We start from the raw sequence: 14,241 nt of genomic DNA on the forward strand, positions 1-14,241 counted from the left end.
ACACTTGTCATGCATGATGTGTCAAATCGGAGGGCCTGTTGTCTGGACATATGGCAGTCTCTATGGGGATGCCACAGGGTTCAATTCTTGGGCCAACTCTTTTCTCCTTGTATATCGATGATGTCACTCTTGCTGCTGGTGACTCTCAGATCCACCTCTACGCAGAGGACACCATTTTGTATACATCTGGCCCTTCATTGGACACTGTGTTAACAAACCTCCAAACAAGCTTCAATGCCATACAACACTCCTTCAGTAGCCTCCAACTGCTCTTAAACACTAGTACAACTAAATGCATGCTCTTCAATCGAACGCTGCTGGCACCCGCCCACCCAACTAGAATCACTACTCTCGACGGGTCAGACCTAGAGTATGTGGACAACTACAAATACCTAGGTGTCTGGTTAGACTGTAAACTCCAGACTCACATTAAGCATCTCCAATCCAAAGTTAAATCTAGAATCGGCTTCCTATTTCGCAACAAAGCCTCCTTCACTCATGCTGCCAAACATGCCCTCGTAAAACTGACTATCTTACCGATCCTTGACTTCGGCGATGTCATTTACAAAATAGCCTCCAACACTCTACTCAGCAAATTGGATGTAGTCTATCACAGTGCCATCCGTTTTGTCACCAAAGCCCCATATACTACCCACCACTGTGACCTGTACGCTCTTGTTGGCTGGTCCTCACTACATATTCGTTGCCAAACCCACTGGCTCCAGGCCATCTATAAATCACTGCTAGGCAAATCCCTGCCTTATCTTAGCTCATTGGTCACCATAGCAACACCCACCCCTCGTATGCGCTCCAGCAGGTACAGTGCTATGAAAAAGTATTTGCCCCCTTTCTAATTTTCTCTACTTTTGCATATTTGTGATACTGAATGTTATCAGATCTTCAACCAAAACCTAATATTAGATAAAGGGAACATAAGTGAACAAATAACACAACAATTACATATTTATTTCATAAACAAAGTTATGCAACACCCAATTCCCCTGTGTGAGAAAGAAATTGGCCCCTTACACTCAATAACTGGTTGTGCCACCTTTAGCTGCAATGACTCCAACCAAATGCTTCCTGTAGTTGTTGATCAGTCTCTCACGTCGCTGTGGAGGAATTTTGTCCCACTCTTCCATGCAGAACTGCTTTAACTCAGTGACGTGTGGGTTTTCAAGCATGAACTGCTCGTTTCAAGTCCTGCCACAACATCCCAATTGGGATTAGGTCTGGACTTTGACTAGGCCATTCCAAAACTTCCAATTTGTTGCTTTTTAGCAATTTTCATGTAGACTTGATTGTGTGTTTTGGATAATTGTCTTGCTGCATGACCCAGCTGCGCTTCAGCTTCAGCTCACAGACGGATGGTCTGACATTCTCCTGTAGAATTCTCTGATACAGAGCAGAATTCATGGTTCCTTCTATTAAGGCAAGTCGTCCAGGTCCTGAGGCAGCAAAGCATCCCCAAACCATCACACCACCACCACCATGCTTGACCTTTGGTATGATGTTCTTACTGTGGAATGCAGTGTTTGGTTTTCGCCAGGCATAATGGGACCCAAAAAGTTGACTCAAGTTTGCCAAAAAGCACCTGGATGATCATCAAGACTCTTGGAAGAAAGTTCTATGGACAGATGATTCAAAAGTATAACTTTTTGGACGACATGGTTCCAGTAATGCCTGGCGAAAACCAAACTCTGCATTCCACAGTAAGAACATCATACCAAAGGTCAAGCATGGTGGTGGTGGTGTGATGGTTTGGGGATGCTTTGCTCATTTGCACCCAAGTATCTCTATTTGCACATCATCTCTTGCACATCTATCATTACAGTGTTAATACTAATTGTAATTATTTTGCACTATGGCCTATTTATTGCCTTACCTCCATAACTTGCTACATTTGAACACACTGTATATATATTTTCTGTTGTATTTTTGACTTTATGTTTTGTTTTACCCCTTATGTAACTCTGTGTTGTTGTTTTTATCCCACTGCTTTGCTTTATCTTGGCCAGGTCGCAGTTGTAAATGAGAACTTGTTCTCAACTGGCTTACCTGCTTAAATAAAGGTTAAATAAAAAATAAAATAAAATAAAATAAATGGTCCTCCACGCAGTTCACGACCGCTAGGCTAGGGCTACGTCACACATTTGGAATGCCATGACGAGTGGCGCTGAGGCCTGTGACAAACGCGGGATCCATGAGAAAGTAAGTTACTGAATCTAGACCAAGGGTGTATTCAGTAGGTCTTGCAACGGAAACCGTTTACCGTTTAAGAACCAAACGGTTTCTGTTGCAAAGGTTTTGCAACAGAATCGGCGTAATGAATACACCCCAAAAGAATGTAGGCCTACTTTTATGAGCGAGTTTTATTCTACCCTCTCTGAAAAACAAATTAAATAAGTGAAATTGTTTAATTTCGCGTGTTTGTGTAGCATTCTCTTCGTAGTAGGCGGATCGTGTACCCTAGTCGAGACGCTGTAGACCAGCTATCTCTACAAACAAGTAAACAAACATATAATTAAGTTAGGCTAATTGTTGCAATATGCCCTGCATTAATCTCGCATGTAGACGTTAGTGTAACTGCCCGTTGGATAGTCCTAGGCTTACGCTATAGGATTTTTGTTGTTGTTGATTAAATCCGAAAAATATTGTACTTTTCTGGACATAAATAGGTTTGTCTAGAACTACCCTACACATTTTCTTTGCCGCAGCAAAACTTGACAAAGCAATGTTTGTATCGTTTAGAAAGGTGCAGTGCAATAGGCCTATACGATTTAACATTGCATGTGATCTGGCTATTGACCCAAATAGCCTAATTGTCGCTACACTGTGAAATGTTTTTCGTTTGTAGATGAGTATGAAGACGAGAAGACCGAAGGCTTCGGGATTTTAAGAGGTAGGAAATCGTCATTCTAGCCTTTTCTTCATAGCCCACAATACTTCCCAATCGCAGTAGTGTTATTGTTTTCATTGCGGAAGTTTAGTAGTCTAGAATTGCAACAATGTAGCGTTTCCATTGCCGCAACAATGTATCTAGCGTGCTCGAGCTTTCAATTCACGTTTGACAGTTCGCTCAAATCGTAAGTGGCCTATCATGATTAGGCAACTGATATCAAGTTGGCTAGTTGTTATAGTTTATATGTGTGGCTAGTGGTCTTACAATCCACCCGAAAGACTTAAAACAATTGTTTTTAATAACGGAATTATAAAGCCGCTGTGATTAATTTTCCGGCCCACCAATCCTCGGATTTGAGTGTGTGCTCAGCCGGATTTAGAAGGTTTAAATCAGGTCGGTGGAAGGAGGGACAACAACTCCATTGCAGTACAGTCGACTCTGACTGGTCATTCACTTATAGTGAACATAGTAATGCAATGCACTTTAAATACATTTGGTTGTTTAGGAAGATATAAGGTATAGATGCTAATGATGATCATCATAAAGGGCTGTCATGGTCAAAGTTTTGTGAATCATTTTGTTGCCTAATAATCAGACTGTAGGCCTAATCACAGTCCCATCCTTACAGCTGTAACTTCTCTGTCCGTTTTTTGTATTTCTTCCACTGCTTTGTGTAATGTGTTGTTGTGAACCAGTCCAGGTGCTGAAGCAGAGACACATATCATTACAGACGTTTTCTCTCTTGTTTTAGTCGCTGCAACTTCATTTGGGATCATTTAGAGTTGAGTGTAAACATCAGAGACAATAACTATTGTAATGGATAAAGACCCAGGGGTAATGGGGGAACAAGCCAAGGGTCTTGCACCTGTGAGGTTTTTTGTTGTTGTTGTGTGTGTGTGTGTTGGCTAACGCTTTGGAACTGGTGTGTCTGTCCGCTGGAATTCCCCTTATGGTTGGGAATGGCTCTATCTTCCTGCTTCTCAACCATGAGCCTATTATTAAACCGCTGTGTGTGAGTTGCCATAGGAAACCCAGTTTGAAGCATCTCTTGGTTTCCACTCCAGTGGTTACCTGTGACATACAGTTGAAGTCGGAAGTTAAAATAAACCTTAGCCAAATACATTTAAATTCAGCTTTTCACAATTCCTGACATTTAATCCTAGTAAAAATTCCCTGTTTTAGGTCAGTTAGGATCACCACTTTATTTTAAGAATGTGAAATGTCAGAATAATAGTAGTGATTTATTTCAGGTTTTATTTCTTTAATCACATTCCCAGTGGGTCAGAAGTTTACATACACTCAATCAGTATTTGGTAGCATTGCCTTTAAATTTTTTAACTTGGGTCAAACATTTCAGGTAACCTTCCACAAGCTTCCCACAATAAATTGGGTGAATTTTGGCCCATTCCTCCTGACAGAGCTGGTGTAACTGAGTCAGGTTTGTAGGCCTCGTTGCTCGCACACGCGTTTTCAGTTCTGCCCACACATTTTCTATAGGCTTGAGGTCAGGGCTTTGTGATAGCCACTCCAATACCTTGACTTTGTTGTCCTTAAGCCATTTTGCCACAACTTTGGAAGTATGCTTGGGGTCATTGTCCATTTGGAAGACCCATTTGCGACCAAGCTTTAACTTTCTGACTGATGTCTTGAGATGTTGCTTCAATATATCCACGTAATTTTCCTTCCTCATGATGCCATCTATTTTGTGAAGTGCACCAGTCCCTCCTGCAGCAAAGCACCCCCACAGCATGATGCTGCCACCCTCGTGCTTCACGGTTGGGTTGGTGTTCTCGGCTTGCAAGCAACCCCCTTTTTCCTCCAAACATAACGATGGTTCATTATGGCCAAACAGTTCTATTTTTGTTTCATCAGACCAGAGGACATTTCTCCAAAAAGTACAATCTTTGTCCTCATGTGCAGTTGCAAACCGTAGTCTGACTTTTTTATGGAGGTTTTGGAGCAGTGGCTTCTTCCTTGCTGAGCGGCCTTTCAGGTTATGTCGATATAGGACTCGTTTTACTGTGGATATAGATACATTTGTACCCGTTTCCTCCAGCATCTTCACAAGGTCCTTTGCTGTTGTTCTGGGATTCATTTGCACTTTTCGCACCAAAGTATGTTCATCTCTAGGAGAGAGAACGGGTCTCCTTCCTGAGCGGTATGACGGCTGCGTGGTCCCATGGTGTTTATACTTGCGTACTATTGTTTGTACAGATGAACGTGGTACCTTCAGGCATTTGGAAATTGCTCCCAAGGATGAACCAGACTTGTGGAGGTCTACAATTTTCTTTCTGAGGTCTTGGCTGATTTCTTTTGATTTTCCATGATGTCAAGCAAAGAGGCACAGAGTTTGAAGGTAGGCCTTGAAATACATCCACAGGCACACCTCCAGTTGACTCAACTGATGTCAATTAGCCTATCAGAAGCTTCTAAAGCAATGAGATCATTTTCTGGAATTTTCCAAGCTGTTTAAAGGCACAGTCAACTTAGTGTATGTAAACTTCTTACCCACTGGAATTGTGATACAGTGAAATAATCTGTCTATAAACAAACAATTGTTGGAGAAATTACTTGTGTCATGCACAAAGTAGATGTCCTAACCGACTTGCCAAAACTATAGTTTGTTAACAAGACATTTGTGGAGTGGTTGAAAAACGAGTTTTGATGACTCCAAGCCAAGTGTATGTAAACTTCCGACTTCAACTGTAAATATACACACATAATGTAGGTTGGTGTGGCAACCAAAATAGGACACTGCATCTACTCTTTTATAAAAGCCTCATAAATACAGGAAAATAATTGTTCTGCTATAGTTTTACAATATAACAGTTTAATCATGACGGCCTCCTTCTTTTCAGAACCCTGACATGTCCGGTCCCACCTGGCTGCCGCCAAGGACTCTGGGTAGCCCAGAGAGAGCTGTTCCCCAGACGTCCCACTCCGGGCCAGTCATGTACAGACAGCCGCCCATGAAGGTCTCCTCGGACCCCCGGCCCAAGTATGGGGTCTATGACCAGAAAGGAGGAGGAGGAATGGCCACTAGGTACATGGCTACTGGACCCACAGGTAGGAACATGGTGGTGGGCCTTACATAACACTGGGCTTGTGTCTTGTGTGAAACCTTGCTCTAATGAAAACCTGTGATAAACTATTGTCAATAATGAAAATCAAAAGTCAGTTAATACGTACAGTGGGGAGAACAAGTATTTGATACACTGCCGATTTTGCAGGTTTTCCTACTTACAAAGCATGTAGAGGTCTGTAATTTTGATCATAGGTACACTTCAACTGTGAGAGACGGAATCTAAAACAAAAATCCAGAAAGTCACATTGTATGATTTTTAAAAGTAATTAATTTGCATTTTATTGCATGACATAAGTATTTGATACATCAGAAAAGCAGAACTTAATATTTGGTACAGAAACCTTTGTTTGCAATTACAGAGATCATAAGTTTCCTGTAGGTCTTGACCAGGTTTGCACACACTGCAGCAGGGATTTTGGCCCACTCCTCCATACAGACCTTCTCCAGATCCTTCAGGTTTCGGGGCTGTCACTGGGCAATACGGACTTTCAGCTCCCTCCAAAGATTTTCTATTGGGTTCAGGTCTGGAGACTGGCTAGGCCACTCCAGGACCTTGAGATGCTTCTTACGGAGCCACTCCTTAGTTGCCCTGGCTGTGTGTTTCGGGTCGTTGTCATGCTGGAAGACCCAGCCACGACCCATCTTCAATGCTCTTACTGAGGGACGGAGGTTGTTGGCCAAGATCTCGCGATACATGGCCCCATCCATCCTCCCCTCAATATGGTGCAGTCGTCCTGTCCCCTTTGCAGAAAAGCATCCCCAAAGAATGATGTTTCCACCTCCATGCTTCACGATTGGGATGGTGTTCTTGGGGTTGTACTCATCCTTCTTCTTCCTCCAAACACGGCGAGTGGAGTTTAGACCAAAAAGCTCTATTTTTGTTTCATCAGACCACATGACCTCCCATTCCTCCTCTGGATCATCCAGATGGTCATTAGAAAACTTCAGACGGGACATGCGCTTGCTTGAGCAGGGGGACCTTGCGTGCGCTGCAGGATTTTAATCCATGACGGCGTAGTGTGTTACTAATGGTTTTCTTTGAGACTGTGGTCCCAGCTCTCTTCAGGTCATTGACCAAGTCCTGCCGTGTAGTTCTGGGCTGATCCCTCACCTTCCTCATGATCATTGATGCCTCACGAGGTGAGATCTTGCATGGAGCCCCAGACCGAGGGTGATTGACCGTCATCTTGAACTTCTTCCATTTTCTAATAATTGCGCCAACAGTTGTTGCCTTCTCACCAAGCTGCTTGCCTATTGTCCTGTAGCCCATCCCAGCCTTGTGCAGGTCTACAATTGTATCCCTGATGTCCTTACACAGCTCTCTGGTCTTGGCCATTGTGGAGAGTTTGGAGTCTGTTTGATTGAGTGTGTGGACAGGTGTCTTTTATACAGGTAACGAGTTCAAACAGGTGCAGTTAATACAGGTAATGAGTGGAGAACAGGAGGGCTTCTTAAAGAAAAACGAACAGTTCTGTGAGAGACGGAATTCTTACTGGTTGGTAGGTGATCAAATACTTATGTCATGGAATAAAATGCAAATTAATTACTTAAAAATCATACAATGTGATTTTCTGGATTTTTGTTTTAGATTCTGTCTCTCACAGTTGAAGTGTACCTATGATAAAAATTACAGACCTCTACATGCTTTGTAAGTAGGAAAACCTGCAAAATTGGCAGTGTATCAAATACTTGTTCTCCCCACTGTAGCTCAAGAGTGTTAGACCTGACACAAGATTGAGTACTCCAAGGCTTTGGTGATTAGAACTGGCACAATATTGATGAAAAAAAGTGATTATGTCAATGTACATTATGGTCATCTACTCTTGTTTGTAAATGTAAAGTTTACTGTGTCATATTTGTTGTAAAGGTGGGCCCATGCAGCACCAGCACCAAGAGGACCCAGAGTTTCACCCTAAATCTAAGGAGCACTACTACCACGGGTCCAAAGAAGACCGCTCCCGGAACCCTCACATGGACAGCTATGAGCTAATGGTAGGTGGGACATCATTGGTTTTGTAGCCTGGAATCCACACTGATTATTGCTCCATTTCGCCACAATGTTCAGTGTGGTTTCCAGATTAGTTAGGTTTTCAACCTAATTGCATGTAGATAGACTAGTTATGATTATTGTCATGGAGCATGACATTGCTCATATCCAATATTCTAATAAAAAAGTAATGAGACTACATTTGCTCTACCTATCTATCTATCTATCTCCTGTTGTGAAATGTTATAAAGGCATGCAACTTTGTGTGTGATCCTACTCTGTGATTTCAGCATCGTGGACCTGAGAAGCCGAGTGGACGCCACTCCAACATCGATGCAGAGATTGACTCTCTCACCTGCATGCTGGCCGATCTGGACAGCCATCCACAGAACAGCACACAGGTAGGCTACCTGACTGACGACATGTGAGGAATAAAGGATTCCCCAGAAACATAATATATTACTAACTTTATTTTTTAAATCATATCTGGCTGAAAGTGTATCACAGGTTCTTCTGGATGTTTACGCCTGGGTTGTTAGTCACAGTAATTCATTTAAATAAAAAAGGCAAAAAAATAATTGATGGTTCCTTTCCATCCCTTCACAGCTGTACGACAACGTGCCTTACAACAAACACATCTCAGGGGACCGCTACAAACCTACAACCCAGCCAGGAGCACCCTCTCAGGGCAGGCCGTCCATGGGTTACCCCCCTCATCCCCAGTCCCAGTACCATCCAGCACCCCTATACCCCAGTGATCCCCACCAGGTTCCCCAGTACTCCCCCCAGCCAGACTACACCTACGCCCAGGTCTCCAAACCCTACCCCCAGCCCGTTCCTGCCTCCTACACCACCTCTTCCACCCCTACTGGCCCGAGGTTCAGCGTCCAGGTAAAAACAGCCCAGCCTGTCACCTACTCCCAGACTGGTAGACAAGCCGAGCAGGCTTACACCCCTCCTCCACCCCACCAGCACACCTCACGTCCCCCACCCCAGAACCAGACGGGCCCCCAGGGCTGGTACCCTCCCCATCCCGCATCCCAAGCCCAGGAGCTGCACTGTGATGGGGCCTACAAGGAGATCCCCGGGGGGTCTAGAGGGCGTGGGAACCAGGGCCCCACGCCCAAGAGGGGCCCGGAGATTCACCAATCAGGGTCAGGCTCGGCCCCAAGTCCTGCCTATCAGCCCAGCAAGGTGAGTGTCTCTGTAGAGTTCAGATATCATCTACTCTACAGCATGCTCCGCTGCTTCTTCTAAAGTATGGTCCTTTTAGAATACTTGTATCCTCAGTCTCTTGGTTTCACTGATCTGAATGGAAAATAATTAATCATATTTGTCCAGCAGGGGTCAGCAGCTCCGAGGCAAGAGGAGGAGTTGGACCGGCTCACTAAGAAGTTGGTGTATGACATGAATCACCCACCTGCAGAGGAATACTTTGGTACGTCTCTCTTTCTAACAATTGTATGTCCTTTGTGTTGACTGCACTGTTATTTACATCTTAATTTCCCCTTGGGCTACAAAGTAAAAATCTCATATCTTCCTAGTCTCATCTTTTCTCCTCTCTCCCTTTCCCTCCATACTATCAGGTCGCTGTGCGCGTTGCGGTGACAATGTGCTTGGCGACGGCAGTGGCTGTATCGCCATGGAGCAGGTGTTCCACGTGGAGTGTTTCACATGCATCACCTGCCACGCCCGTCTCCGGGGACAACCCTTCTATGCCCTGGACAAGAAGAGCTACTGCGAGAGCTGTTACATTGTGAGTGGCTGGCCCTTCTCCTTCTCTTTTTGTTCTAAATTCTTTAGTAGTATTCCCTGATTTCATCAGTTGATCTCTCCATCCTGCTCCGTATCTATTGGATTCACTAGTAGTACCCTCACTAGTGCTGAACCGTAAGTGCTTTTTGAGGTCGTTTCGGTTCGATTATGAAAAAAGAATCACGATTTTCTATTTCGATAATAAAAAAATAAAAACATGAATTATGTGGGTTGAATGCTGCAACACATAATAAAACAATTTATAAAACTCCCATGATGGTAATGACTTCCCATTACTCCCGTTATCAGTTATTAACCATCATTTAGTCACATTACTTTACTTTAATAAAATATTTCAGTTGTTGTGTACAGTGCTGTGAAAAAGTATTTGCCCCCTTTCAAATTGTCTCTACTTTTGCATATTTTTGATACTGAATGTTATCAGATCTTCAACCAAAACCTAATATTAGATAAAGGGAACCTGAGTGAACAAATAACACAACAATTACATACTTTTTTATTTATTTCATCAACAAAGTTATGCAACACCCAATTCGCCTGTGTGAAAAAGTAATTGTCCTCTTACACTCAATAACTGGTTGTGCCACCTTTAGCTGCAATGACTGCAACCAAATGCTTCCTGTAGTTGTTGATCAGTCTCACGTCGCTGTGGAGGAATTTTGGCCCACTATTCCATGAAGAACTGCTTTAACTCAGCGGCATTTGTGGGAATTCTACAGGAGAATGTCAGGCCATCTGTCTGTGAGCTGAAGCTGAAGCGCAGCTGGGTCATGCAGCAAGACAATGATCCAAAACACACAATCAAGTCTACATGAAAATGGCTAAAAAGTGACACATTTGAAGTTTTGGAATGGCCTAGTCAAAGTCCAGACCTAATCCCAATTGAGATGTTGTGGCAGGACTTGAAACGAGTAGTTTATGTGCAGTTCATCATATTTGATGACTTTATTATTTCATTCCAAGTCATCATCTCATCTCTATAGAGCTGCTGCCTGTGCTGTCTGACAAAATCACTATTTTAGTAGTTCTTCAAAGTAAATAAGGCATACCTTTTATGACTGCTGAATACCAACTATCAGTCACTTAGATCATGTATTTTCAGGTAGAGATACCTCGCGAAGCAACTGCTCTCTAAACCCTCTCGATCACACATTTGTCTGTCTCTTCTCTCTGTGTCTGCTCCACACTAACCTACCGTAGCAGGCGTAAAAGAAACACACAGACCGGACAAGTAGGCGTGCAATGGATTATGGTCATTGTAGTAAATTACCATGTTTTCTGTGCTAAACTATGAAGAACAGGGGTGTCAACCTCATTCCACGGGGGGCCAAGTGTCTGCGGGTTTTTGGTTTTTCCTTTCAATTAAGACCTAGACAACCAGGTGAGGGGAATTCCTTGCTAATTAGTGAGCTTAACTCATCAATCAAGTACAAGGGTGGAGCGAAAACCTGCAGACATTCGGCCCTCCGTGGGATGAGTTTGACACGTGATGTGGAATATTGGCCTGTTGGAAACTACAACTCCATACTACATCGCTCAGTTCGGGTTTGATTTGATTTATCTCTAGAGAAACTGCGGAATGTGCGCTTTGAGCTCACAGAAGATAAAAACCCAAAATGGAATTCCAATAATTGAACCGACGTTGGTCAATTAGTTGTTTAAAAAACAAAAAATAACCAACATTTCGGTAATCACACTGGCACTATCTCTCACACACACACACACTATTCTGTCTGAACCTGTGCTGCCCCTCTCCGTCTCAGAGTACCCTAGAGCGCTGCTCTAAGTGCTCCAAGCCCATCTTGGACCGTATCCTGCGGGCCATGGGCAAGGCCTACCACCCGCGCTGCTTCAACTGTGTGGTGTGTGGCTGCTGCCTGGATGGAGTTCCCTTCACCGTGGACGCCACCTCCCAGATTCACTGCATAGATGACTTCCACAGGTCAGCAGCTCAACAAACGGAGTATCTCAGGGCCAGATACTACCTGTACTTTTTTTAACTAGCACAAGTCTCCCATTTCACTTTTGTCTCTTGAGATAACATTCAGCCATTGACGTGATTCTACTAGACAGATTATTATATCTGACTGTGATGTTCGTGTCCCACCCTCTGATCTGGTACGTCCTGCTTCCTGTCCTAAACAGGAAGTTTGCCCCCCGCTGCTCAGTGTGTGGCCAGGCCATCATGCCCGAACCGGGACAGGAGGAGACAGTCAGGATAGTGGCGCTGGACCGCAGCTTCCACGTCAACTGCTATGTGTGTGAGGTGAGTAGTAGTAGTAATGTTCATGAGTGCATGTCGTTGTTAGTAAAATAGCTCGCTCAAGTTGAATGACGTTTCCAGTTTGGCAGGCTATCACATTAGATGTACAAAGGCCATTCAGTTTAACCCAATCAGTGTTCCTGGATTGACCCTGTGTTTTCTCTGTCCAGGAGTGTGGTTTGCTCCTGTCTTCTGAGGGCGAGGGGCGAGGTTGTTACCCCCTGGACGGTCACATCCTGTGTAAGGGCTGCAGCGCCCGCCGCATCCAGGACCTCTCCGCCAAAATCTCCACTGACTGCTAACCAGCTAGGGGACGTCACCTCTGACCCTGCAATCCTTCCATTACTTTCACCTGCTCCGGGGTAGAAGTTGCCCTAAAGAATATATCTGAGACCAGTTTAACCCCTCTCCAAATCATAACCTTAACCGCAAGGGGGGAAATGTTAAACTATCTCTAGATCAGTTTCTAAGGGCAACTTCACCCTACTCTACTTTTTCATACTCATATAGTCAATCTTCATTCTTCAGATGCCCAATGCTGTGGAATCAGTAGTACCCTGTAACCTTAAACTGTCTCACAGTCTTCAATATGATGTCATTATTTAATTTCACTTGACCAGGTTTATTGATACATGATTACAGGTTAAAGACAGGGTATTGAAACATGGATTGACAACAAGTTCCACCACTATTCCCTATCCACTATTCCCTATCCACTATTCCCTAATCCTTGTCCTCTGGTTTATACTAGCTATCACCTATCCTCTATATTGTATCCTCTACCCCTACTCCCTACTCCCTATCCACTACGCCCTGTCCCCTACTCCTCAGCACATACCAGTACTGTATAGAGCCTCTGACCTGCAGGCAGCAGGGGCTGCACTAACCCAACCCCCCCACCACCACTGCTCATCTCACACTAATCCTGCATGTCCCACACTATGTCTCACACTATCCCGCCAGACATAGGGGGGACATGGAAGGAGCTCTATAAAGGAAAATAATGATTGATGGATATTGACGATGACGTTGATAAGTAGGAAAATGAGGTGATGATGATGAGGATTGAGGAAGAGTAGGAAAATGATGATGAGGAAGACTATATCTTCCTGGCTTAGGGGTATCTGACCAGTCCAGATAATGGAACATATATATTTTTTGTATACCACTAAAGTCAATCAAAACGCTGAACTGCCTCGCATGAAAAACGCACATATGCAAATGATATCTGTGACTGAGCATATGTTGCAGGTTGATTTGGTTATGGAGTGAATGGGTTTGCATACATTTCATAGGAGAGGAAGTAGCTGTAGCTGGATTGAGTTGTGAATAGAATAGAGTACAAAGAAAGATTAGGTAGTAATAAAAAGCAGATCGTTAAAGTCAATGCTGTGATCCTATTTAATTTTGAAACAGTACGTTTGTGTCAAGATGATAACTTGGCACCTGACAAGTTTGCCTTGTCAAAACATAACAGCGATTTGCGTCATGATAATTGGTACTGCATTTCAGAGAATATGTTACTTGTATACCAGCCAAAACTCCAAACCCCATCTTCAAAATTTGAATGCGCTTATTATTATAATAATATATATTTTTTCTTTTTAACTTTTGTGTTGATTGATACTTGACTGTTACAGTGATGAAGGTGCAATGAAGTATAATGGTTGCCATTGTCTTACTGAGAAACAGGGATCTCATGCTCTCCATGTGGGCTGAGGAAACATCCTCTTGTGTTCTTTATGGGTTTTTGTTTCAGTTTAGTCTTAGGAGTTTGATTTGTGTTACTAATCCCTATCCTCCTGGCACTATCGGCGATGTTTACGCATCTCTGAGACATCGGAGTTCTTCACACATTGTTTTGATGTAATTCGTCCTTGTGTTTCACCGTCCCACTGTCTTAATTTGTTTTGTAACGTAAAAGTGAATTGAAAACTCCTTTTAATTTGATACCCCTTCAAAACCCAAATCTGTGTTTGTTTTTGTGTCCAGAATCACAGTACTTGCTACAGTAGTTGATCCTTCTCCCTCAGTATTAGTCTCTGAGCACAAAGATATGAAGATCTATGTGTGAGCCCTGTGAGTTGCATTTTCCACTTTTGCTTATTTATTTCAACTCCTGTTGTATACTCATTGTTTCTAAGTCGGTGTTTAGCCATGATATTGAGTTTATGTTCCACAGTGTCATATTGATAAGTACAAGAGAACAGCAATGAAATGCTATAGAA

General features: G+C 43.4%; 1 protein-coding gene across 4 annotated transcripts; it reads left to right on the forward strand.

The window, feature by feature from the left end:
- Positions 1 to 2,153: 2,153 nt before the first annotated feature.
- On the forward strand, positions 2,154 to 12,905 carry trip6 (thyroid hormone receptor interactor 6). Of its 4 annotated transcripts, none has more exons than XM_041867750.2 (11): positions 2,154 to 2,211; positions 2,858 to 2,902; positions 5,761 to 5,968; positions 7,855 to 7,979; positions 8,265 to 8,375; positions 8,581 to 9,168; positions 9,316 to 9,412; positions 9,561 to 9,730; positions 11,514 to 11,692; positions 11,896 to 12,016; positions 12,184 to 12,905. In XM_041867750.2, exons 3-11 carry the CDS (start codon positions 5,770 to 5,772, stop codon positions 12,313 to 12,315), a joined length of 1,722 nt encoding a protein of 573 aa, XP_041723684.1. In that variant the 5' UTR covers positions 2,154 to 2,211; positions 2,858 to 2,902; positions 5,761 to 5,769; the 3' UTR covers positions 12,316 to 12,905. The 4 variants fall into 4 exon arrangements, with proteins under 4 accessions (XP_041723684.1, XP_041723683.1, XP_041723685.1 ...); XM_041867749.2 differs by lacking the exon at positions 2,154 to 2,211 and adding an exon at positions 2,337 to 2,678; XM_041867751.2 differs by lacking the exon at positions 2,154 to 2,211 and adding an exon at positions 2,337 to 2,508.
- The last annotated feature ends 1,336 nt before the right edge of the window (positions 12,906 to 14,241 follow it).

This window comes from Coregonus clupeaformis, chromosome 39 (assembly GCF_020615455.1).
Source record: "Coregonus clupeaformis isolate EN_2021a chromosome 39, ASM2061545v1, whole genome shotgun sequence".
Taxonomy (NCBI): Eukaryota; Metazoa; Chordata; class Actinopteri; order Salmoniformes; family Salmonidae; genus Coregonus; species Coregonus clupeaformis.

Excerpts from the sequence above, each read along its gene's own strand:
- trip6 (XM_041867750.2), top strand. The coding sequence starts at position 5,770 with ATGTCCGGTCCCACCTGGCTGCCGCCAAGGACTCTGGGTAGCCCAGAG. Across the intron at positions 9,731-11,513 it reads ACTGCGAGAGCTGTTACATT|AGTACCCTAGAGCGCTGCTC; the intron begins GTGAGTGGCTGG and ends TCTCCGTCTCAG. Across the intron at positions 11,693-11,895 it reads TGCATAGATGACTTCCACAG|GAAGTTTGCCCCCCGCTGCT; the intron begins GTCAGCAGCTCA and ends TGTCCTAAACAG.